Below are 25,207 nucleotides of genomic sequence, written 5' to 3' on the forward strand. Positions count from 1 at the left end.
GATTCACGATACGCGCTCCGAGTCCCGATCTGAAACAAATGATTCGCGAACCCGATCAAAAGTCAAATGATTCACGATACGCGCTCCGAGTCTCGATCTGAAACAAATGATTCGCGAACCCGATCAAAGTCAAATGATTCGCGATACGCGCTCCGAGTCTCGATCTGAAACAAATGATTCGCGAACCCGATCAAAGTCAAATGATTCGCGATACGCGCTCCGAGTCTCGATCTGAAACAAATGATTCGCGAACCCGATCAAAAGTCAAATGATTCACGATACGCGCTCCGAGTCCCGATCTGAAACAAATGATTCGCGAACCCGATCAAAAGTCAAATGATTCACGATACGCGCTCCGAGTCTCGATCTGAAACAAATGATTCGCGAACCCGATCAAAAGTCAAATGATTCGCGATACGCGCTCCGAGTCCCGATCTGAAACAAATGATTCGCGAACCCGCTCAAAAGTCAAATGATTCACGATACGCGCTCCGAGTCTCGATCTGAAACAAATGATTCGCGAACCCGCTCAAAAGTCAAATGATTCGCGATACGCGCTCCGAGTCCCGATCTGAAACAAATGATTCGCGAACCCGCTCAAAAGTCAAATGATTCGCGATACGCGCTCCGAGTCCCGATCTGAAACAAATGATTCGCGAACCCGCTCAAAAGTCAAATGATTCACGATACGCGCTCCGAGTCTCGATCTGAAACAAATGATTCGCGAACCCGCTCAAAAGTCAAATGATTCGCGATACGCGCTCCGAGTCTCGATCTGAAACAAATGATTCGCGAACCCGCTCAAAAGTCAAATGATTCGCGATACGCGCTCCGAGTCCCGATCTGAAAAAAAATGATTCGCGGATCTGCTAACATGTCCACGTGAGGTGACTGCACCTCAAAATACTTGATTTAGGTGGAAACATTGTGCATTATGATCGAGTGTGTAACATAATTCGCTATATTTTATTAATTAGCTAAATAGTTTGACCACTACAGTTCAGTTGGTGAAAGCACAATAGGAAATCATTTGAAACTATCCAGTCATCTCATACCATGGAAGTGAATAGTAAATTTATTACTGTATATTGTAATACATGTTTGATATATTAGTGTGTCTGATATAGATAGGCTGTATCAGCCTATATAAGAATTATAGATTGAATGATTTACGAATCTTGGCTGAAAATATTTGTACGTTTTAATAAAAATGTATTAACACTAACTAATTCAAATGTGTGAATAAAAAGGTCATGCAATGAAACCTGAAACAAGAAGCAGTCTGTGACTAGAGGTCGCTGTTCGTTAGATATTGATGCAAGAACACAAATTTATACAGCATTTAAAAGGCATTTTTGTCTGATTGCTCTCATGTGAACAGACAGAGATACAACAGGGTCACCAAATCTGACGGCCCTTTTCTATTCTGATGTGACTTTAATGTTGTATGAATTAACTATGTTGATGTCTAACCTCCTGTGCATTATATTCTAGAAAGCATATTATTCTGATGTGACCAGAAACATACAAGAACAACATTCAAGACAGGCAGCTCCTTCTAGGAAATGTTCTACCATCTTAGTCCAAAAATGTACTGTATTGAATTACGGATTTTAACAGCAACTGGTGCTAGTACTAAAAATACACATTTTGTCCAGTAGAGGGAACCAAATAACAGACAACATAGTCCAGTTTAGTCTCCATGAGCATTGATTCCATAAAACAATTACATTCGTGCAATGAAATGTACTACACTATGCAATGTTGTGTTTTCTGTTGGTGAACACAGACATGCAAGGACATAATGTGCTAGCCAAAAGCTGTGGATTTCAACACTAAAACACTCCCCCAGAAGTGTTAAAGTCTCATTCCATATGGCTCACATACTCCATTACAAAAACATCAAATGAACACAAATTTATCAGATAAAAGAACTTTATTTAAAAGCAGTAACTTTGATTTGCCTTGAGGCAACAGATGCTATAAAAAGGAAACATTTGTAATGAGCTTTGAGTCTAACAGTAAACATATAAAGGAAAATATGCCTTGCAAATAACAGGGATTAGACAATATAGCAATTAAAAAGATTCTCATAGAACTAGGAAATTGCCATTTTCAACTGGTGTAAAGTGAAGTAGAGATACATGAAAGCATGTCAATTTCATCTACTAGATTACCTACAGTTAGAGAAAATCAGTCATACAAGCATCATTTTAAAACAACTGTATGCAAAAAAACAAACAAACAAACAGGAAGGCAATTGCTAAAGCAGTAGTTAGTCCATTGTGTGTCACTGCCTAGAATTTTCCTCAGCTAGATGTGCTTGTAGCCCCAGTTCATTCTTCTCGTTCTGACTGTCGCAGGATCCTCTCACCCTTCTGCAGGTAGTGTAAACAGTTCAGCCCTTAAGATCTCCTTTTCGTTCAAAAGTGAATAAAAAAAAAAAAAAAAAAAAAAAAAAAAAAAAAAAAAAAAAAAAAAAAAAAAAAGATCCTCCCAGCCCAGCAGGGCCCATCATGAGACAGAAGAGATTGGGTTTAGAGGAGAACCCATTTGTGTTAGGACTTTATCCAGCCATTGGAGAGGCCCGTGAAGATGCACTTCTATCCAGCAAGGGGTGCTCGTCACATCTTGTCTGTGATACTCCGCACCCCAGCCCTAAAAGAAAAAAAATAAATGTGGTTAAGGTAAACTATAAAAAGTGAATAACCATCTGAAAACTCTGGTGAAACTCGTACCTTTACAAAGCTCATGCGAATGGTGCACATCTTGGTGAGCTCGTAGACGGCCTCGAATCCGTGGTTGACGGACTGAGCGAGCAGCTGAGCGAATTCTTGGTTGTTGAAGATCTTGAGGCTGCAGCCGCTGGGGATCTTGCAGACAGTCGTGGGGTGGAAACCATGATGGTAGTTGCAGTTTCGACTCTGGACGAAAATGCTGGTGTCACTCAGACACTCCGCATACACTTCTCCTCCGACATAATACAGGTGGACACCTGAGGAGAAACGCAAAATAATAAACATTTGGCTCAATAGACATCTTGTAGGTCTTCTTGTGATTTATTCAATAGCGAGTCATAATACACTCCAACAATGATTCACCATTGTAATCGAACATGTTTGGTCTGAGAACATTTATTTAACTTTTTAGGTGTGGAGATGATTAATTGTCATCATTGTAATATTAACACAATTGTCGTCTTTGTTATCCAACCAGGTCATCCACAATGAATCATCTGAAAGCTGATGGAAAAAAAATGTCTTGCTTTTAAAGGGCCATTCACACCATACAATAGCTATAATTATAATTATAAAATACAGTAAGTCCACACCACAACTATAATCACTTCCAAAAGCAATTTTATTTCAGCTGAATGCTCCAAAAATGATTGTCAGTTGGTGTTTATGCCATATAGTTATCATTATAGTTATCTTTTTTGGTGTGAACAGACCTTAAACTGGTAAAGGTTGTCATTATAGGTCATCATGCAGAAAAACCTTTGCTAGTTGTAGTTTTTCAATTTATATTCAGAATTTGCTTTATTTTTATATTTTTAGTTTTTAACTTAAATTTTTGTTTGCTTTTTTGTCATTTTACACTTCCAGTAAAAAGTTTTTGGACAGTGAGACTTTTATAGAATTCTCTTCGGCTTACCAAACCTGCATTTACTTAATCAAAAATACAGAAAAAGCTGTAATATTATGAAATATTTTTACTATTTAAAATAAATGCTTTCTGTTTGAAAACATTTTAAAATGCAATTTATTCCTGTGATCAAAGCTACATTTTCAATATCATTACTCCAGTCTTCAGTGTCACATGATCCTTCAGAAATCATTCTAATATGCTGATTTGCTGTTCAAGAAACATTTATTATTATTATTATTATTATTATTATTATAATCAATATTTAAAAACAGTTGAGTACATTTTTTTTCAGGATTCTTTGATGAATAGAAAGGGCCACAGATCAGCATTTATCTGAAATAAAAAGCTTTTGTAACATTATACACTATACCATTCAAAAGCTTGGAGTCATAATCATTTTTCTGGGACAGAAATTATAGAAATGAATACTTTTATTTAGCAAGGATGCTTTAAATTGATCAAAAGTGATAATAAAGACATTTATAATGTTACAAAAGATTTCTGTTTCAGATAAATAGTGTTTTTCTGAACTTTCTATTCATTAAAGAAACCTGAAAAAAATTCTACTCAGCTGTTTTCAACATAATAATAATAATAATAATAATAATAATAATAATAATAATAAATGCTTCTTGAGCAGCAAAATCAGCATATTAGAATGATTTCTGAAGGATCATGTGACTGGAGTAATGATGTGAAAAAGTCAGCTTTAAATTACATTTTAAAATATATTCAAATAAAAAGCAGTTACTTTAAATAGAAAAATATTTCAAAATTTTACTGTTTTTCTGTACTTTGGATCAAAGTACAGAAAAAAAAAATCTTACTGCTCAAAATCATTTGACTGGTAGTGTGCTTTGTTCATTTTTTTTTTTTAAATAGTTTTTTTTTTCTGGCTTAATTATTTCAAATAGTAATTCTAGTACTTCAACTTCATTTAGTTGACCAGGCAACATTTGTAATGTTTTAGTACAAGTTTTTCACCTAATATTTCAATTAAAAATGTTTTGTAGCACTTTACAATAAGGTTCATTAGTTAACAACTTTAGTTAACTAAGAATGAACAATACTTCTACAGCATTTAATCTTTATATTAACTACTTTTATTACTTTTATTACCTAACATTAATAAATATCATAATAAATGTACTGTTCATTGTTCATTTGTGTTAGTTAATACATTAACTAACAGAACCTTATTGTAAAGTGTTGCCAATGTTTGTCATAGTTTTAGTTAGCAATAACAACACTGCTTTGCTAAAGATTAAAATCACCTCCCACTAGATTTCCAGGACTGAGTGAAATAAAGCACATTTGCGAAAATCTTTGTGCATAATATCCGCACGCATACCTTTGCCGATGTGGCGGCGGGTGTTTTCAATAGTGGAGTTGCGATTGACGTTGGAGAGCAGGCCCAGGCAGAAGCGGTTCTTGTTGTTTGATGGGTCAGTGAATCCATCAACCAGCACGCTGGTGGAGGAAGCGTGGTAAGCCTCTCCCACACGATTATTCAGCTCATAGTACACAATAGAGCACCAGTGACTGGGCTCCTCATACTCCACTGGCTGCACATCTGAAAGAGGAAAATAAAACAAGACCTTGAGCTGAAGCCATCTATTGTTTCAACTTGCTCAGATACTTCACCACATCAGCTAGATAAACATTCTGGAGAGATTAGAGGGAGATACTGGGCCAAAAGGATTTAAAGATTACAACAGTCGAACGGTGCTAGAAATTCAGGCTCAGTCATGATGACAAAGTTTTTAGCTAGAGAAGTTGTTAGCGTGACTTTTCTCATTACACAAAAAAAAGCCAAGAGCTTTCTTAATATTGTGACCTCTAATCGGACTGTCTGGCTTTACACAATTGCCATGCACAGGTTTTATTTTTGGTCTGCCACAAAACAGACTTGTTTCCAAAGCACTAGGTTGCTACAATGAGTGCTTTTGAGAAAAAGTAGTCATCTGATTTGCTGAACGCCCCCAAATGTTATGTACAAAGACTGAACTGTTGTTGGTCATTTCACTACAGTCATTTCTAGGTTTGGGTTAACAATACTGATTTCGTGATTTCACTGGATTCTCATTTTGATGAACCAATAAAGATTCCTATATGGATATTTTAGTCAGTGGTGTTTACTGTTGATATATAAACAAAACTTCATGGCATGCCTGGCATCTAATAGTTCTGTTCCGACAATAAATGTGGTTTAGGCGCTGATTAATATGCAGCAAAAAGACATTAATTTCATTTTATTTTTGTCTTAATGCATGTTTGAATAAATCCATGATGGAAACAAGATATGACAGCCACTGTTTAAATGTTTAAAATCAATTAGAGGAGAAAAAATTATATCAATTATATCATTATATCATATATCAAGAGTCAAAATCATTTTTAATTGTGTTTAGTATATTTAAAAATAAAATAGCAAATTGATTTTTGGACCGTTGCTAATTTTAACCGCTTGTATTTCCATTTTAACTGGGTGTGGCTGGTGGCAAGAACGGCCAAAATGTTTACTTTTATGCATATAGTCAAAAGTCTGCTTCTAGACCCCACTGGCAAAATAGGCCAATATCTCCTCTGTAAAACAAAACATAAACAGACATACATTGGCCTAAAATATTCTAGAGAATTGGTCCAAACTGTGGTCCTGCAAAAACACATTTAAAAAGCATTTAAGTATTCAAATCTTAGTTTACTAAGATCATTTTATTATCTGTTGAAACCCACAATAATATTTAACATATCAGTAAGCTTAATATTATATACATACATATATATATATATATATATATATATATATATATATATATAAAAATAAAAAGCATCATTTAGAGGGTACTTGCAATTGGGAGGTGGCTCTTTCTTTCCAACATACTGAAATAATTTTTGCATTTTATTCCATTGTTGTTTTAAAAAATATATTTCGGATTTTAAAAATTTTAGATTTTCTTTGTAAATTGCATGAAATTAAATTTTATGACATTTTCACATCACTACCAAAACAGTGTGTTTTAGTCTGTTGGCTGAAACTGATTTTAACTACACCCCTATATTTATGGTCAGGAAATATTCCTGTGCTATCCTCTCTCATAGCTACAAGGTGAGTAGACAGCTGTATGGCCCCATAATTTCGAGGAAAATGTGTGTGTAACTTTAAAAAAAAAAAAAAAAAAAAAAAAAAAAAAAAAAAAGTCACTACCGACCAGCATGTTTCTATCATTATGCACACTTTTTTGGAAGTTATTCCATAACATTTCATTTTTATATGTGTACAATGGTTCAGAACTGTGTTAGCTAACCACGTGCTGATTAGCACCTTTGAGCTAGGTTCAAAAGTATCTAAAATTGTCACTACTGAAACTGTCACGACTGAAACATTTGAAGTAGTTTCGGATGCTTTCTTGAGTGTTATTCCATAAAACCTCTAAAATATATATACACACAAGGAAGAAATTAAGAGTTCAGATGCAAAACTAGCTAAAAGCCATCTCGGTCAAAAATGAGAATGATTCACTGAGTGAATGCTGATGACACATAGTATACGTCCTTCAAATACTTTTACTTCAAACTCGCTAAAGTATCAGAAGTACCGGTACTTACATAGAAACCAACACAAAGTAGCTAGAAAGAAATGTTAATTTTAAAGAAATACATCAGATGGATTTAGAGGCTTTTGCATCTGAACTCTTTAAATATAACTCTTCTAATTCATTTATATATTACTGTGTCTCCGTAGTGACAAATTAGGAGCGAGAACAAACATTCCAAAACTTTCCGAAAACACAATGAGAATTAAAGCTGCAAGAAGCATTGAAAGGGCCCTCGCCCAAGATCGCATAAGAACGCATATTGAGAAACGGCCAAGATCTTCGCAAGTTAACGTCACAAATGGCTTTAGATCAGTGGTTCTCAACTCCAGTCCTCGGGGCCCACTGATCTGCACATTTTGCATGTTTCCCTCATTAAACGCACCTGACTCAGATCATCAGCTCGTTAGGAGAAAGATCCATGAATTGAACTGAGTGTGTCAGATTCAGAAACATACAAAATGAGCAGAGGGCCTCGAGGAGTGGAGTTGAGAACCACTGCTTTAGATTACACTGAACAAATTTGGTGTTGACCTGTTTAAATCTCTAAGAGTTTCAATACAATGTCTGAAAATGGCAAAACGGCAGAAACCTGAAGAGAAAGTTCAAAATAACAGACTTCCCGTTGGGTTTCAGACTTCGTACCATTGGACTTTTTTGTAGGTATTAGCGCGTTACACGTGACTACCGAATTTCGTACATGTGATACATAGCTTGAGGGGCACGTCGCTGAAATTTTATAGGTGCCACACCCACTTCTGAAGCCCATATCAGATTTTCACCACTTTTGGCATGTGCAAAGTTTCATGAGTTTGAGCATGTTTAGGCCCTCAAAAAAGAATCTGAGCAATTCCAATAGGTTCCTTACACCATCAGTACTCACGTCCTAATTAACTGCACAGTTACTAGAAATTTGTACCTTGGACATTATACAATTTGCAGACATACAAAATGTGTGGAAAAAAGCTCTGATTTTGAACCAATTCTGTAGAATGGCCCATATAATTCTGTAATAATTACACTCAGATCTAAGGGAGTTCTTTATATGTTCTTTGCCATCACACCTGGACCACTTCTGATTGGATGTTAACAGTTTCTTACCCCCTCTGGGCATGTTCTGAGGAACCATGCTGCTGCCAGTCTCCATGGACTGAGACCCGTCCTGTCCCATCTGTTCATCTGGAGGCATGTAGGCAGGAGGAGGGGTATCAGCTGGTAAAGAGACACCATAGAGAGACAGCGGTCAGATGATGAGGCCTGCTGCAAACAAATGGGCTTCCACTGCAATCCCCTGGAGCCTGAATTCTGATGATTCTTTACAGGAAGCCGCTTTGCATCTTATGGAAACCTTTTAGTGTCAGATTTCGCAAATCTCTTACATCAAACACCCACCTCTGGACAATAATACAGATATTCATGATGTGGAACCAGCTATTTAAAGCCGTCATCTGGACAAGTTTAAATATGTGGCATGGCTGTTTATTATTATGGACACAAATACTGTATCTGTTTTACCACTAAACAACAAACAGAACAGCAAAATATATTCAAACGCAATCTCTTCCAGAAACAGTTTATGACTAATAAAAGAAAGCACCTCTGGCTCTAAAAAATCCTTGGAAGACGTTATCTAATGCAAGAAGAATTTTAAAAAGGCTTGATAAGTTAATGTTACTACTTTCCAGACAAATTCAATGCAGCCAAAGGAAAAGAACGCTGTTAGATTGCTTGTCTGGTGGATCAGCCATATCAGATGAGTTTTTTTTATTTTTTATGAACATATAAGAAACTAAATTATATAATTAAATCAGATCTATCTTAAATCAGCACTATCACAAAAAAACTGGGGTTGGTAAGATTTAATGTTTTTGAAAAAAAGTTTATGCTTATCAAGACTGCAGTTATTGAATTAAAAAAAGACTGTAACATTGTGAAATAATATTATAATTTAAAATAACTTTTGTATATGAATATATTATAAATTGTAATTTATTTGTAATGGCAAAGCTGAATCTTCAGCAGCACTTCAGTGCTAAATTGGTGCTCAAGAAGCATTTCTTATTTAATAATTAGGTAACACTTTACAATAAGGTTTAATGTATTAACCAGCATGAATGAACAATACATGTATTACACTATTTATAAATATGTGTTAGGTAAAAAGTCACTCATTCATGTTCATGTTTGTTCACAGCGCATTATCCAATGTTAAACAACTTGAGATTTTAATATTGCATTAGTAAATGCTGAAATTAACATTAAGATTAATAAATGCTTTAGAACTATTGTTCATTCTTAGTTCATGTTAACTAATGAACCTTATTGTGAAGTGTTACTAATAATTATCAATGTTGAAAACAGTTGTGCTGCTTTATAATTTTGTGGAAACTGCGGTACATTTTTTCAGGATTGTTTGATGACTATGAAGTTAAAAAAGGAAATAGGATCTTTTGTAACAGTACTGTTATTTTTAATTAATTTAATGCATTCTTGCTGAATAAAAGTATACATTTCTTCTAACATCAAACTTTTTCATGGTAGTGTTTAAATATTAAAATGTTTTCAATGTACACTACCAGTCAAAAACGTTTGAACAGTAAGATTTTTAATGTTTTTTTAAAGTCTCTTCTGCTCACCAAGCCTGCATTTATTTGATCCAAAGTACAGCAAAAAATAGTAAAATTCTGAAATATTTTTTTCTATTTTAAATAACTGCCTTCTATTAAATATATCTTATAAATATATATTTCAAAATGTAATTTATTCCTGTGATCAAAGCTGAATTTTTAGCATCATTACTCAGTCTTCAGTGTCACATGATTGGCCAGAAAACATTCTAATATGCTGATTTGCTGTAGAATTATAGAAATTAACACTTTTATTTAGCAAAGATGCTTTAAATTTATCAAAAGTAATGATAAAGACATTTATAATGCTACAAAACATTTATATTTTAGATAAATGCTGTTTTTCTGAACTTTCTATTAATCAAAGAAACCTGAAAAAAAAAAAAAAAAAATCTACTCAGCTGTTTTCAACATAATAAATGTTTGAGAAGCAAATCAGAATATTAGAATGATTTCTGAAGGATCATGTGACTGGAGTAATGAAGCTAAAAATTCAGCTTTGAAATCACAGGAATAAATTACATTTTAAAATATATTAAAATAGAAAACAGTTTCAACATTTTACTGTTTTTGCTGTACTTTGGATCAAATAAATGCAGGCTTGCTGAGCACAACACTTTTGACTGGTAGTGCACGTCAAAGCTTCAAGTGCTTCCATCACTTAAATCACTGAGGCAGGTCTGATGCTGTGATGAATCAAGCAATTTCTATGAATAAACCCAGCTTTAGTTCTAACCCACAGCGCTATAAAACATTTGCTGTCCTTCTGCCTGAGTGCACCCAGCCTACGGATGCAGGCATCAGCAAATCACTTGATACAGAATAGAGGGAGTGCGGGCCGGTGCCAAGTGATGGGCACCCACCAGCAGAACTGAAGTCACCGGGCTTTGGTGGGCTGCTTAGCTGGCATTTCCATTGTTTACTGACAGAAAACGACAGTGCACTCAGCGTCATATCACAGGTTTATCATTTGCAGTGTCACACATGCATTTGCAATCGCAGCACCAAAGATAATCTGTGTACCTGGCAGCTGGAAGGGGCTGGATGGCCCAGAGCTTGCAGGAGAGTTGGGATAGGTGCCGCTGCTGGCGGGAGACGGAGGGTAGGGCGAGTTTGGAGAGATGGGGAAGGAGCTTCCTCCGCTGTGCTGCTGGAAGGACTCAGGGAAGGTGGCGTTTAGAGGCATGTGAGGCTCATTGTGACTCAGGTTGCGGAACTGCACCAGCAGACTGTGCTGAGGGTTGAACTCGCTGTGTCGTGGCACCAACACCGGAGGAAGTACTGAGAAAAGATAATAGTATTTTAAACACCATTCTGATTTAAATATTTATGGCAGAAAAAAGAATCTTGCATCCTTGACATCTGCGTGCTGATTGGCCGACTCAGGCTTCAAGGTAATAGCTAAGGCACAACAGATCAGTTTTCCGGCTTCAACAGAAATGTGTTTTCTCTCCTGAGTGACATGTGATATCTGCCCTTGAAAAGCTCGATACAGTGCACATCTCAATCTACAGAGGGCAACAGAGGTTACAGAGATCAGAGGGCCTCTGGGGGTAAAGGATATCTGATAGTCAACACGGTCTATACCGCTGGATATGCAGAGGAAATAATAGGCCACATAACCTCGCAGGGGACATATATGTTGACCAGTTCACTTATTTTGTCTGTTTTTTGTTCGCTTGGCATCAACAAAAGCTTATCAGAAAAACACTTAGTTGATAGGCAGATGAAATCAGGTGGCAAGGATTTGATGATGTGTGACTGATCAAATAAGTTTTAATACGATTCATAAAAAAAAATCTAAATAAATCAAATATCAAATAAACAGCATACATGTATGTGTGCATGTATATATATGTAAAATGCTATAATTTACATAATATGTGTGTACATTTATCACGCATATATAAAGCTACACACATACAGTATATATTTTGAAAATAATTACATGCATAGATTTATATTCCTATAATTTATTAGGGCAGCATAACGATCAATTGCGATAAATCGCATCCAAAATAAGTTTTTGTTTACATGTACATTAAGGAAAAATTTGTTAGACATACATACAGTGTTGATATACATGAAAAACCTTTTTTACACGCAAAAACATGTATATATATAAATAAATATACACAGTACATACCATATAGTATGTAAACAAACTTATTTTGAATGCGATTAATTGTTTTGCAGCCCTATAATTTTTATTTATTTAGTCGTGTACAGTAGTGTACCATTAGTGTACTATTTAGATATTGTTAGTTTTTTTTTTATATTTTAAATGTTAATTTTCGTTCATTTTAGTTATGTTTTTTTTTTGGTAATTTTTACTTTTTTTATTATTTTTTTTAATAGTCTATATAGTTTTTTTTTTTTTTTCAGTTTTAGTTATTTCAGTGAATAAATGAAAGTAAACAAAAATGAGTAGTTGCTTTGGCAACTAGCTATAATAAAATAAATTTCCATTTTTTATTTTTTAATGTTTTTTATATTATTCCTGGTCATGTTTATTTCAAGTAACAAAAATGCTTTTTTGTTTTAGTTTTAGCCAACTATAATATCACTGTGGTGTGCTTATCACTTTTTCATGAATGCGTCAAAAATAATGACAAAACAGAGCAGTAATATAAACGCATCCATCATGACTTACCTGGACTTTCAACTCGTTTGTAGTGATAGGGGTTGATGCACACTTCTTTCTGTTTGGAACCGAACGGATACTCGCACACCTCTAGGGGCTTGAGCTCGTGATGGGACTGCAGGTCAGGCCAGCGCCACACGCGACAGTAGATGACGTGAGGGAGGCCTTTCCTGTGGGACACCTGTAGCCGCCCGTCCAGCGACCGGGGGATGGTCACACATTTGCTAGGCTGTCCGGGGCTGCTGAGGGCCTTCTCCAAGTCCTCCATGGCACCCTTTTTCTTCTTCAACTTTTTTACCAGGGCATCCACAGCCTTTTCCGCCCATTTCTCCTCCTCGTCGCCCTGCTTCCAGCCCAGCAACCGCTTCACCGCCGGGCTGGTGAAGGAGAACAGACTGGACATGGAGGTCATAGTGCTGGGCTGCACCAGGAAGTGGGATCTGAAGCGCTTACGGCCCGCAGTGTGCCAGGAAGATGATTAGGTGCGTGTTTGTGTATGTGAAGGGGGTAGGGGAGTGGACGAGCTTAGCCTTGTACGACCAAGGACAGGAAGTCGAGGCAGGACGCAGCTGCTGGTGCTCAGGGCTCAGGAAGGCCTGCAGTGAAGCGGGAAGGGGGGTGGAACTGGGTCACAACCACTCCGAGAATTAGTGTAAAGGGCAATTGAGGAATTAAGACTGAAAACGACGATGAGACAACTGTTAGATATTACAGACTAATCCATGCCAGATTCTGGTTGCGTTTAGAGAGACACTTTAAGAAGAGGCACCTGCAACAAAAAGAGAAACTGACATCAGTTTGGAAATAAATTGCATGTAAACAATTCATAATGATGACAAATATGATACATATCTAAACAGAGATATCTAGAAATTAGTTTAAACATTTTATTTTTATGCATGCAAAGTTCATGAGCTTATACGTCCCTGCACCACAAAACCAGTCATAAGGGTCAATTTTTTTAAATTTAAGATTTATGCACCATCTGAAAGCTGAAAATAAATAAGCTTTCCATTAGTGTATGGTTTGTTAGGATAGGAATCTGGAATCTGAGGATGCAAAAAAAAAAAAAAAAAATAAATAAATAAATCAAAATATTGAGAAAATCGCCTTTAAAGTTGTCCAAATGAAGTTCTTAGCAAAGCATATTACTAATCACAAATTAAGTTTTAATATATTTACAGTAGGAAATGTACAAAATATCTTCATGGAACATGATCTTTACATAATATCCTAATGATATTTGGCATAAAAGAAAAATTGATAATTTTAACCCATACCATGTATTGTTGGCTATTGCCGCAAATATACCCGTGCTACATATGACTGGTTTTGTGATCCAGGGTAAATATTATCTAACAAGATACATTTTTAAGGGTGTTTGATCTTCTTTGCATGTTCACTTTGCAAAGACTGTGTCGGTACTTCTGCAGCGATGTAGGATGATTTTGAAATGATTTTTGAAGTTGAGGGAGAAAATACGATCAGAGTTTTTCGACATAACCTAACTGTCTTGAACAGAATACACAGAGTTCAGGGAGAGAAAGGCAAGACGAGCGTTTGAGATTAAAAAGTATTTAAATTGTATTTTTTTAAATGAAAATAACTGATCGTTTCACTAGATAAAACCCTTCTTCTTCGGCTGGGATTTTACAGTCTGATTTTACTGGGATTTTACTGGGGGTTTACAGCCGCATTTGGGATCGTTTGAAGCCGCATTTAAACTGCCTTTTGGAAGTTCAAATTAGGGCACCACACCAGTCCATTAAATGGAGAAAAATGCAGAAATGTTTTTCTCAAAAAACAATTTCTTTCCGACTGAAGAAAGACAGACATGAACATCTTGGATGACAAGGGGGTGAGTACATTATATGTGAATCTTTGTTTTGGAAGTGGACTTCTTTAAGAAAAACAAGCTTTAAAATGAGCTAAAACATTGGAAAACCAAAATATTTCTTTTAATTTATTCCATTAATATCTTTATGTTTCCTTTGAAGAACATGGGCACCCAAGAAAACTTAAAAAACCTGGATGCATGAGGTTTCCTAATTTTAAAAGTTTAATTTCTACACCTGAAAAATTCATGTAAATCAATAAAATCTTAAAACACCACAGGCCTTTTTATACTGAATATACTTTTTTTTTAGTAAAAGTAAAAGCATTATTGCACTTTATTTAGTTCATTTAAAAATATATATTTACAAAACAATGAATACATTTTATATTAATTTTTGACATCTGCAAACCTAAAAATCAGCAAGTTTTATTTTGGCGGGTTGCCTGCAAATTACCTGCAGGTTTTAGCACTGCCGAGTTTAGCATGTCAGTGAAAGTATACAGTATTATACAGTATTACAGTTAGTCGATCTAAAATGGTGATTGTGCATTAATAGCTGTCAACCATGCTTGTATGCAAATGAGCAGCCTAAACTTATTTACACAGCATTTTTTTTTGGTCGCACATGCAAACCACTTTTGTGCATTCCTGGTTATAAAATAAAAACAAATAACTGTAAAAGTCATGTAAATTCACTGCAACATTCTTAAAACTTTTGGAATTCTGAAGTTATTTGAATTTGAATTATAGTTACTTTATTTACATATTTTAATCTATGAACATTCCAAGATTCTGCACATTAAAAAAAAAAAAAAAAAATGTTATGAGAACAAACAGCCAGAAACCAATTAGCCAATATGATGGGGCCTTTGAATATTATTATGGACAATGGAAAGTTTCTGAGACAAAAAGGATGTGAACTACTGATATAAAATAAATACAATAGCTCATGCATTAACACCAATTTTAACTTTAAACTGATGTGGAAAGAAAAAAAGTACTTAAGCCTTTATTTTACACTGCAGCTATTCAGCTCTTCACAGTGATGAAAACAGGTTAAGACTGTATTCAATTACTACCGACTCTTTGGATAATATAATTATACTACATACAAGTTCTGTAACATGTCCAAACAATTAAACCACTACATCAAGTGCTCACAATGATAATTTTAGATATTAAAAAAAAAAAAAAAAAAAAAACAGACACACACACACACAAATAAACAAAAAACACTGTCCAGAGGAAGTGTGCAAAAACGCTACCGCCTATTCAATAATAAAACCACACACACTTACACACACATCTGAGGTCTTGTAGATAACTGTTAGGATGTACCCATCTGCCATGTGTTATGGTGAACTACAACAGACTCATTGTGTTGGATCTGTAAGCAACAGCCTCCTGCTGCCCCACCCAGGGAGCTCCCAGAGCGAGAGGCGTACAGCACAGCTGCTGAAAAAGTTGCAAGTGTAACCAGGACAGAAAGGATATAAGACCTCTGAGAGGCACTTCCTGTAGCCACATCCCTTCCCCTTGACCTCTTCAGCTGCCAAACATCAGCCCATTGGTTCTTCGGGACAAAATGTTACTATTCAAAGCACTTCCCACTCCCAGACCACTACGGTGTTTGTCCTGTCAAACCCACGCCATGCTTTATGTAAAATGAGCATGATGGATAAGTAACCATTATTAGTCAAAGGTGCAGTTAAGACAGGCGAACAACAGCCAAACCTCTCCAAACAGCAAGTCACCTTCTCTCACTATAATTCTCACCCGTCAATGTCAGTACAACAGAGCTTCCCCCCATATTGTTCAGACCCTGTTTGCGTACAGGCACATATATACAACGGAAGCAGGAGCAAATCAAAGCAGCACTGACATTAATAGCACAAGCTGCAATTGACATGTCATTGTCTTCCACCAGGAGTACAGATCTAATTTTGTACTTCATCAGATAAATGAAAGGTAATGTTAGGAGTTCAATTGTTCAAGTGTTTGAGGTTGGTAAGATTTTCTGCCCTTTTTTTTTGTTTTAAAGATTGCTCATGCTCACCAAGGTTGCATTTATTTGATCAAAACAACAGTAAAAACAGTAATATGAAAGATTACTTACAATTAGGGCTGCAACAAACGATTATTTTGATAATTGATTTATCTAGCGATTATTAGAATGATTAATCGTCTTATCATTGTTTATTTCAATTTGATTATTCAGCTTTTGCAATTAGTTAAAATATTAAGTTATACATACTCTCACAAATAAATAAAGGTAATCAGCTTTTGAAAACCATGTCATGTAATTACAATTTATACAAATATTTTTGGCACACAAAATGAGGTGACAGAAACTCTCATTCACCATTAAACTAGCTATATGAAAAGTAACTAAATGACACTTCATTCTACCTAGCATCTCCATTTGCTGACCATACGGATAAACAAAAATGGAAAAATAAGACGTTTTATTTTTGGATAAACTATTTTATTCACAACATAATCTCTCTTAAAATACCTTGTAGGCTTATGATAATCAAAACACACACACACTCATGCCTTTTTTTCTTCAGTCGTAAAGGAATTACGTTTTTTGAGGCAAACATTTCAGGAATTCTCTCCATATAGTGGACTGTGAGTTTGAATGTCCAAAATGCAGACCGGGTCAATACAGTTAGGGTATGTCGAAAAACTCCCATCTCATTTTTTCCTTCAACTTTAAAATTGTCCTACATCGGTGCAGAAGTCCCGACCCAGTGAAAATGCAAAGAAGGACAATTGCCTTAAAAAAGGTAAAACAGTGATGAGGACAATTTTCTAACTGTATTGACCCGGATTACACAGAGTACACATGCGCATCACAGAGCTAGACACGATAAGCATTTGAGGTTAAAGCGTATATACATTTTTATTTATTTATGTTTTTTGACTGAACGTTCTGCTAGATAAGACCCTTAGTCCTCGGCTGGGATCATTCAGAGCCCTTTAAAGCTGCATTTAAACTGCATTTTGGACGTTCAAGCTCATGGGCACCACTGAAGTCCACTATATGGAGATAATTCCTGAAATGTTTTCCTAAAAAAACTATTTCTTTACGACTTAAGAAAGAAAGGCATTAACATATTGGATAACAACAGTGTGAGTACATTATCTGTAAAGTTTTGTTCTGGAAGTGAACTACTCCTTTAACTGCTGCTTTCTCACTGCTATCAGTTTTTGTTGTGTTTATTTCGCTACTGAGAGGAAAACACGCATGTATTTACATATTCATCCAAACGCCGCTCAGGTTCAACTGCGTTTGCTCTAAAGCATTGTGTCTTCTGTTGAATTGCATCCAGGAGGGCTGAATTACAGTCTTGCGCTACAGCGCCACACTAGTCAAACTGCATTATTGCAGGCTATTATGTTATGTCATACGAGACTTTATCATTAGGCGGGCTCACACAGAATGCGTTTCTGTGTTAATAAAGATGCGACGCGGGCAGTGGAATAGGAAAAACATGCAAGGAGATGGGAGTGAACGTCTTTTAAATTAAGCACCATGTTTTTATAATCACGTCTCATGCATGAGATGCGTGTCAAATATGTCCATGTTTACATAGAAAAAAACCCAATGCAAAAGCAGCGCAATCGATTAAGAAACCTGTATGCCTGATATTTTATGTCTGCATAATGATGACAGTCTGAAAGTTGCTGTTCATTGTTTTTACAGAACATTTATAGCTAATGATAGTCCACTGATTTTATACCTTCAGTCGTTTTGAATTTGAATTACCTTGACTTTAGAGATTTTTTTTAAAGCATTTTCCTTTTATTTCTTAAAATATAATATGTATATAACAAGTTTGTACAAGATGTAGTTGTAGTTCATGCATCTTTTCTGCAAAGATATTTAACAAGTGATTTGTTTAAAATTTAAATCATGCTGGCAACTTCATGTGTTGTCTTCACTTGGAATAGAATTTAATTTAACTAGAGGGTTAATAAAGAAAAAGTAATTGAATTATGTTGTAGTTAATGTTTTTTTTGTGTGTGTTTTGTTTTTTTGTTTTTTTTGTTTTGTTTTTTTGCCATATCGCCCAGTCCTACATTTTGAATCTGAATTACCTTGACTTTTGAAATTTTTAAAAGCATTTTCCTCATTTGATTTCTGAACATAAAATATGTATAAGACAAGTTTATACAAGATGTAGTTGTAGTTCATACATCTTTTCTGCAAAGATATTTAAAAAGTGATTTGTTCAAAATTTAAATCATGTTGGCAACTTTATGTGTGGTGCACTTGGGATAGAATTTTATTTAACTAGAGGGTTAATAAAAAGCTACTTACATGAAGAATCATGTTGTAGTTACATTTTCAAGTTGACTAGTTTTATGGAAAAAAAAAATAAAATAAAATAAAAAAATAAAAACGGTCAAATGTTCTGAGACAAAACAAAAAGGATTTACATTTTTTTGCCATATTGCCCAGCCCTAGTGTGCACATAGCATTGCAATTATCAATGTTGAAAATAGTTATGCTGCCTAATTTTTAGTGGAAACTAGTCCATTTTCTCAGGATTCTTTGATGAAAGATTCAAAATAACAGCATTTTTTTAACATTATAAAAATCAGTATAATGTGACTTTTGATCCATTTAATCCATCTTCATTAAATAAAAGTATCAACTTTTTTTTTTTTTTTTTTACACAAAAAAAAAAGTGTAAGTTCAGCTCCGTTTACAGCATCTGCTGGAAAAATCTACTAGTCCTATAAAACAGCAATAATACTAAGCATGTACTAATAAGTATGTGAAGATACGCACTTGAATGGTTTACAAAGCAAAAAGCATTAAATTGTATTGATTTGTTTGTCTTTTAAATTGTGTATTATGTGCTATGAAGTTCGCACTTAAAAAAAAAAAAAAAAAGCGTAAGTGTCAAATGTCTTTTGACTGAATAAGTCAACCGTCACGGTCACTGCTACAAAAGCAAAAAAACTATTTACTGTGGAAAAAGTACCTGCATTTCACTAGGGGCGGGTGTCAACTTCATACCATAATTCCTGTTCTTTCAATGTGAAAAGTCTGCACATACCATGCCAAAGTTGCATGGCTATGATAGAAGTTGTAATATTTACAAAGTTAGCAAGCATCAAAACAGCATCTTCTATATGAAGCTGACAACTCATTACGTGGTAGTCAACACTACACCACCAATACTATCAAAAGAGCATAAGTTGTATTGAAGCTCATCATTACTGTAAACAATCACCAACATTGTGAATGGCACAAATCAAGCCGGAGATTGAATTCCTGAAATCTCCCTGCGATTATGTTCAATGGGACGGCACGCACCAAAACGCCTTGCTTATCAGCAGAAACAAGTAATCAGCTTGTAACCAGCACACTCTGCCTTTATTGCTGAGGGACAGATGATAGCGAAGCTTTAACAATAGGAAGTACAGGACTCAGATCAGCAATATAGAAGCTCAATACACAAACACACACTTCCCTGCTCCCTATCTCCATCCTGCCTCCACACTCAGCTGCTCCATTTGCAAAATGAGAAGCAGAAAAAGCATTACCCATATTGATTTTTCGAGCAGTCACTAAAGCCTCCCACTTAAAGCTTTTACTCTTTCTATGCTCTCATTTCATGGGGAGGGAGACATTTTGCTTTAAACGTGAAGAAGAAATGTTTGGCATTAGGCTAAGATGCCATATAATGAAAATCGACAGTCATCCGTTTCATCCCAAATAATGAAAATAACGTTAAGACGCTGACCACAACCGCAACATGATTATCAGAAGAAGTGCATCTTGATGCTGCTGCATAATTATGATATACACTCAAGAGCAGAGCCATTTGCAAAATTACACATGAAATCAGCTTGCTAAATCATAATGGAGTCACATTTGGACACTAATAGAGCTCCAGACCCAAGGAAGAGGTGCTTTTATTCTGGATCAATTGATTTATTACGAGGACTGCCGTGCAGTCGCAATGCCTCTAGTGCGCTTCAACCCATGCATTATCCTTAAAATCAAATTACGCATACAATTAGATATAATAGCCAGATTGAAAGAGCCATCTAACATTTCAGTGACATTTAAGAGCACGACAGATGCAAGACAGAAGCCTTACAATTCAAATTTGATCAGAAAAATATGGCTTTGGCTTACAAGCACAGAACAAGATCTCTTTTTCTAAATAAGGAGGAGACCCGTCACACCCATCCAAGACAAAGATGCAGTCGTTCAGAGCGGGGGGGGGCTGTTTAATTGCTTGACACCATCCAGTCTCTCCATCCCTGGAGCCTTACATCATCGACACAAATAGGGATAGACCCTCTTCATGCTGCACATAAACAATTACCACCCTATTGCTCTCCATGCCTGAAATACTACAAAGAAAAACAGGTTTCTAAAAGTATATATCTGCAACATTCATTTTAATCAATAGTATTCAGCATCAGATCATAGCTCAAGATCGACACCAGATGTGAACTCTCACATGAACATCTATGCGACAGATGTTACACGTTGGCAGATATTCAGAGGCTTTCAATGGAAACGAATCGTGCTATTGCAAAAATGCAAAGAAGAAACTTCAAAACAACCAGTTGCGAAGCAGAAGCGAAATATGACTTATTACCATTTTTCAACATATATTAAAAGACTTGAAACACAATGTGTTTGCGAGCCTGTGTATCTACCAATTTTTAATTACAATGTTAGATCCACTGTTCTTCATCATGTTAATCAGCTATTGAAAAATAATACTTGATCAGAAAGCATACTCAATTTTTGTAATAGTCATTTTTATGCATATTTTTATAATCTTGTTTATGTTTACCAATACAGACCATTTCATTTAATCTTGCTTAAAAGAAAGTATATGCATTGTACATCAAAGTGAGCTATGAATCGTAATGCACGTGGTGTTTCAATTTTCAAATAAATTTGAGATCTCATGCATAAGACTGTTGAAAAAAAGAACAGTACGTCCAGTCATATTCATTTATGCATGAGAGAAATCAAGGTGATGCTGCTCTTTGAAGCCACTCCATGTCCGATAACACGTTACAAGCTGACCGTATCTAAACCTCCCCTCTGTCAAGGTCAAAAACAAGCCGATGTCTTTCAAATGCATTTCTACAAACATTACGATACTTAGTAAAATGTAATTTAAAGTGCAGCATTTGCCTCTGTGCACCAAGGTCAGGGTAAAACTGATGATTTTGAACCTCTGCGTCTATAAAATTCAACAACATGCCACAAAAATAGCAACAAACAAGCGTCAGACCACATGAATGATATTAAAACAAATCCCAAAACAAACATTTACATCTTCTCAACATCTTTCTCCAACCGTTTCAAGCATGATCACAGCACACTATGGATATTATTCCCAAAGACCGCACACACAGATGAATGATAACAGCTCATTGCATCAAACAGATGCTAAAATATAAACTTCACCCCTCAGATAGACAACTAGGTCTGTGAACTATAAGCAAACATCTGTAAATGTGTTTTCAAGGTGTTTAAATGAGTGTTACTGAAAAAAGACTCCCTCAAGTCCAAAAACCAAGTGAGCTAGACAGCATTTTGGGCATCACAGGCACGTTTAGAAAGTCAAAGCCAAGGTAGAGCACTAGTTTTTGGAGACTATAATGCCCAAAAGTGCTGTCTGAGTGGGCAGCACACTAGGTTTTGAGACACAGCCAGTAAGACACGCCACGACACGCACATCTCTCCTCACAAGAATGTGAACAGTCACTTTCTTTCACTATACACCAATTATTATTAAAATACACGGTTGTTTATTTCATCCTCGTGGGGTTTGTTTGTAATACGCGGGATATTGTGTGGAATCATTAATATTTATTAGCTCAATAAACGAGTGAAGCTAAGCTAACGTAGCCGCAACTTTGTAGGATTGAGTTCAAAACACGGACATTCGTTGTAAATTCAAACCGCTTTAGTATAAAATCGTCCGTTTTCATAACTTCCAGAAAATACAACCACATTTTTCTGGATAAATTCTTGTTACGTTTGTTTTTCTGTGTTGTGTGAAAACTTACTGCTAGCCGAGTTGCTACATAGCCAGTTAACGTTAGCCGCTTAGATTTGCAGTTTGCGGTTTAATTAAAATCCGAATAACCAATACAACCTCAAAATAACTGTACATAAGCTGTTTTAAATATTTTAAATACTCATTTTATAAAATGTAAATATATTCGTTCACGTGTTTTCCTCACCTCATTAGCACAAAAAGGAGGAAAAAAAAGCAAGGAAACTTTTTCAATCACTTCTCAACACCCCCTGCGGAAAAGCCACCATCCCTGTTCGAATAAAGTTGATAAGTGACCACTGAACCGTCTTTATCGGCTAGATGTATTATCATTAGATTGCATACCTTTCATGAAATGGTGTAGCGTCTGTCGACCTTTGCTCTGTTTTACAGACACCGACATGAAGGAGTTTTTTTTTCCTTTTTTCCTGCCTCTCTTTCCCTCGTCTCTCACCCGTCCTGGCGTCAAACAGACTGGAGGCGCATCACAGTGCATATCCATCCGCCCATTTGACAACCTACTACTCTTCTTCTTCTACAGTGCCTGCAGATGCACTTGGGATCAGCAAAAGATGTCTGTGATAAATGGAGTATAGTATTGCATTATGTGAGTGTTATGGTTTCTCTATAGATGGACAACATTAGAAGGCATTTACTAAAAATCAAATACCTGTTCTAATAAGATCAGAGGGCCCTATATGAAGGTGAAAGTAACTGTAAGTGATTAAATTAACTCTATATAATTTACTACAATAGCACAGTGTCCTATTATGTTATTAGTGCTCATACCTGGCTCTGTATTTATTATTATTTGTATTATTATTTAGTTGTTTGTTTCTATATACATATGTATAAACCAAAATAAATATATTACTATATAATCCAAAATGCCCAACCTTCCAATGCGTATGCAGCTGAATAAAAATAGGCTATGTAGTTAATTTAATCTGCTTTAATGATTTATTTAATTTAATTTAATGGTTGAAATTTGTAAAACAGATTCCATTAGTACTATTTAACGCATAAAATTTATTACAGTTTAGCCAAAAAAAAGTATTAAAACCGACTTTTAACATTTTACGTTAGATTAGGCACTGTGCTTGTTCTATATACGGTATCTATTTATGTGAATATTATCTGGGAAGCAAACAGCCCAATTTGTGTACAGCATTCAACAGGACTTGTCTGGACATAAAGGCGGAGGGATACCACTGGTTGCCATGTTATACATGCGAAGTTGTGCTGCGGTCATGTGACGTCACGAAAGTTGGCTCCACTCTGTCTGGCTTTTAAAACTTCGGCAGTGCAACAGCCAATAGAGAGTGAGTTACGCGGTGCTTGCTTACTCGCGCATACACACGAGGTCATATTCAAATTAATTAGTTCGCCCATCTGTATTATTACTGTATTGTGGGAATAGAAACATCTATCTATCTATCTATCTATCTATCTATCTATCTATCTATCTAGCTATCTATCTAGCTATCTATATATCTGTCTATGCAACACTGTGTGTTGCTTTTTAAGTTGCATTGGATTGACTGCACAGATGTGAAAACATCATCATTCTTGGTTTTTCTCAAGGTTTCTTTTTTGTGTTGATATTCCTACTTATGATTTTACTTATAGACACTCCAGCAGACTGTGTTTTTTAAAAACTTATTCTTTATTCTTTACTTAATTAAAAACATTTCTTTATTTATATTTTAAGAACACTGATAATATAAAACGTAAGAAATATGAACTTAAAATGACATATTTATATAAACAAACAGTAAGATTTTAAATGTTTTTTTTTAAAGAAGTCTCTTCTGCTCACCAAGCCTGCATTTATTTGATCCAAAATACAGCAAAAACAGAAACATTTTGAAATATTTGTATTATTAAAAACAACTGTTTTCTATTTGAATATATTTTAAAATGTCATTTATTCCTGTGATTTCAAAGCTGATTTTTAGCATCATTGCTCCAGTCACATGATCCTTCAGAAATGATTCTAATATTCTGAAAGCTCAAAAAACATTTATTAATGTTATGTTCAAAACAGCTGAGTAGATTTTTTTTCAGTTTTTTTTTGATTAATAGAAAGTTCAGAAGAATAGCATTTATCTGAAATAGAAATCTTTTGTAACATTATAAATGTTTTCATGATCACTTTTGATCAATTTGAAGCATCCTTGCTAAATAAAAGTATTAATTTCTATAATTTATTTAAAAAATATATATACTGACTTCAAGCTTTTGAATGGTATATTGTATAATGTTACAAAAGCTTTTTATTTCAGATTTATGCTGATCTTTGGATCGTTCTATTCATCAAAGAATCCTGAAAAAATGTGCTCTAACTGTTTTAAATATTATTAATAATAATAAAAATGTTTCTTGAACAGCAAATCAGCATATTAGAATGATTTCTGAAGGATCATGTGAAACTGAAGACTGGAGTAATGATGCTTTTTTAAGTAGCTTTGATCACAGGAATAAATTACATTTTAAAATAGAAAGCAGTTATTTTAAATAGTAAAAAATCTTTCACAATATTGCTGCTTTTACTGTATTTTGGATCAAATAAATGCAGGCTTGGTGAGCAGAAGAGACTTCTTTAAAAACATTCAAAATCTTACTGTTCAAAAACTTTTGACTGGTAGTTTATATTAATAAAAAATAAAACCTTGGAAAGCACCTAGATTCAAATCATATTCCTTCCTGATCAACTTTTTTATTATTTCTCTAACACAGATTTTCTTCCCATCTACTTGTGGAATGAAACACGCAGACATATCCTGAAGTAATCACCAGGG

At 35.1% G+C, this 25,207-nt stretch overlaps 1 protein-coding gene and 1 long non-coding RNA gene across 3 annotated transcripts; one reads left to right on the top strand and one right to left on the bottom strand.

Moving 5' to 3' along the window:
- Window positions 1–2,435: 2,435 nt before the first annotated feature.
- On the bottom strand, window positions 2,436–22,916 carry smad5 (SMAD family member 5). Of its 2 annotated transcripts, none has more exons than XM_051128219.1 (7): window positions 22,752–22,916; window positions 12,525–13,284; window positions 10,895–11,152; window positions 8,346–8,456; window positions 5,000–5,221; window positions 2,739–2,995; window positions 2,436–2,658 (listed from the first exon to the last, which is right to left on the bottom strand). In XM_051128219.1, the coding sequence occupies exons 2-7, from the start codon at window positions 12,925–12,927 to the stop codon at window positions 2,515–2,517; spliced, it is 1,395 nt and encodes a 464-aa protein (XP_050984176.1). In that variant the 5' UTR covers window positions 12,928–13,284; window positions 22,752–22,916; the 3' UTR covers window positions 2,436–2,514. The 2 variants fall into 2 exon arrangements, with proteins under 2 accessions (XP_050984176.1, XP_050984177.1); XM_051128220.1 differs by lacking the exon at window positions 22,752–22,916 and adding an exon at window positions 22,594–22,705.
- Window positions 22,917–22,988: 72 nt separating this feature from the next.
- LOC127176512 (uncharacterized) lies at window positions 22,989–25,207 on the top strand. The gene is made up of 3 exons (XR_007829110.1): window positions 22,989–23,122; window positions 23,575–23,728; window positions 25,146–25,207. It is a non-coding gene; the product is annotated as an uncharacterized LOC127176512 (long non-coding RNA).

Source organism: Labeo rohita, chromosome 14, assembly GCF_022985175.1.
Source record: "Labeo rohita strain BAU-BD-2019 chromosome 14, IGBB_LRoh.1.0, whole genome shotgun sequence".
Lineage (NCBI taxonomy): Eukaryota > Metazoa > Chordata > Actinopteri > Cypriniformes > Cyprinidae > Labeo > Labeo rohita.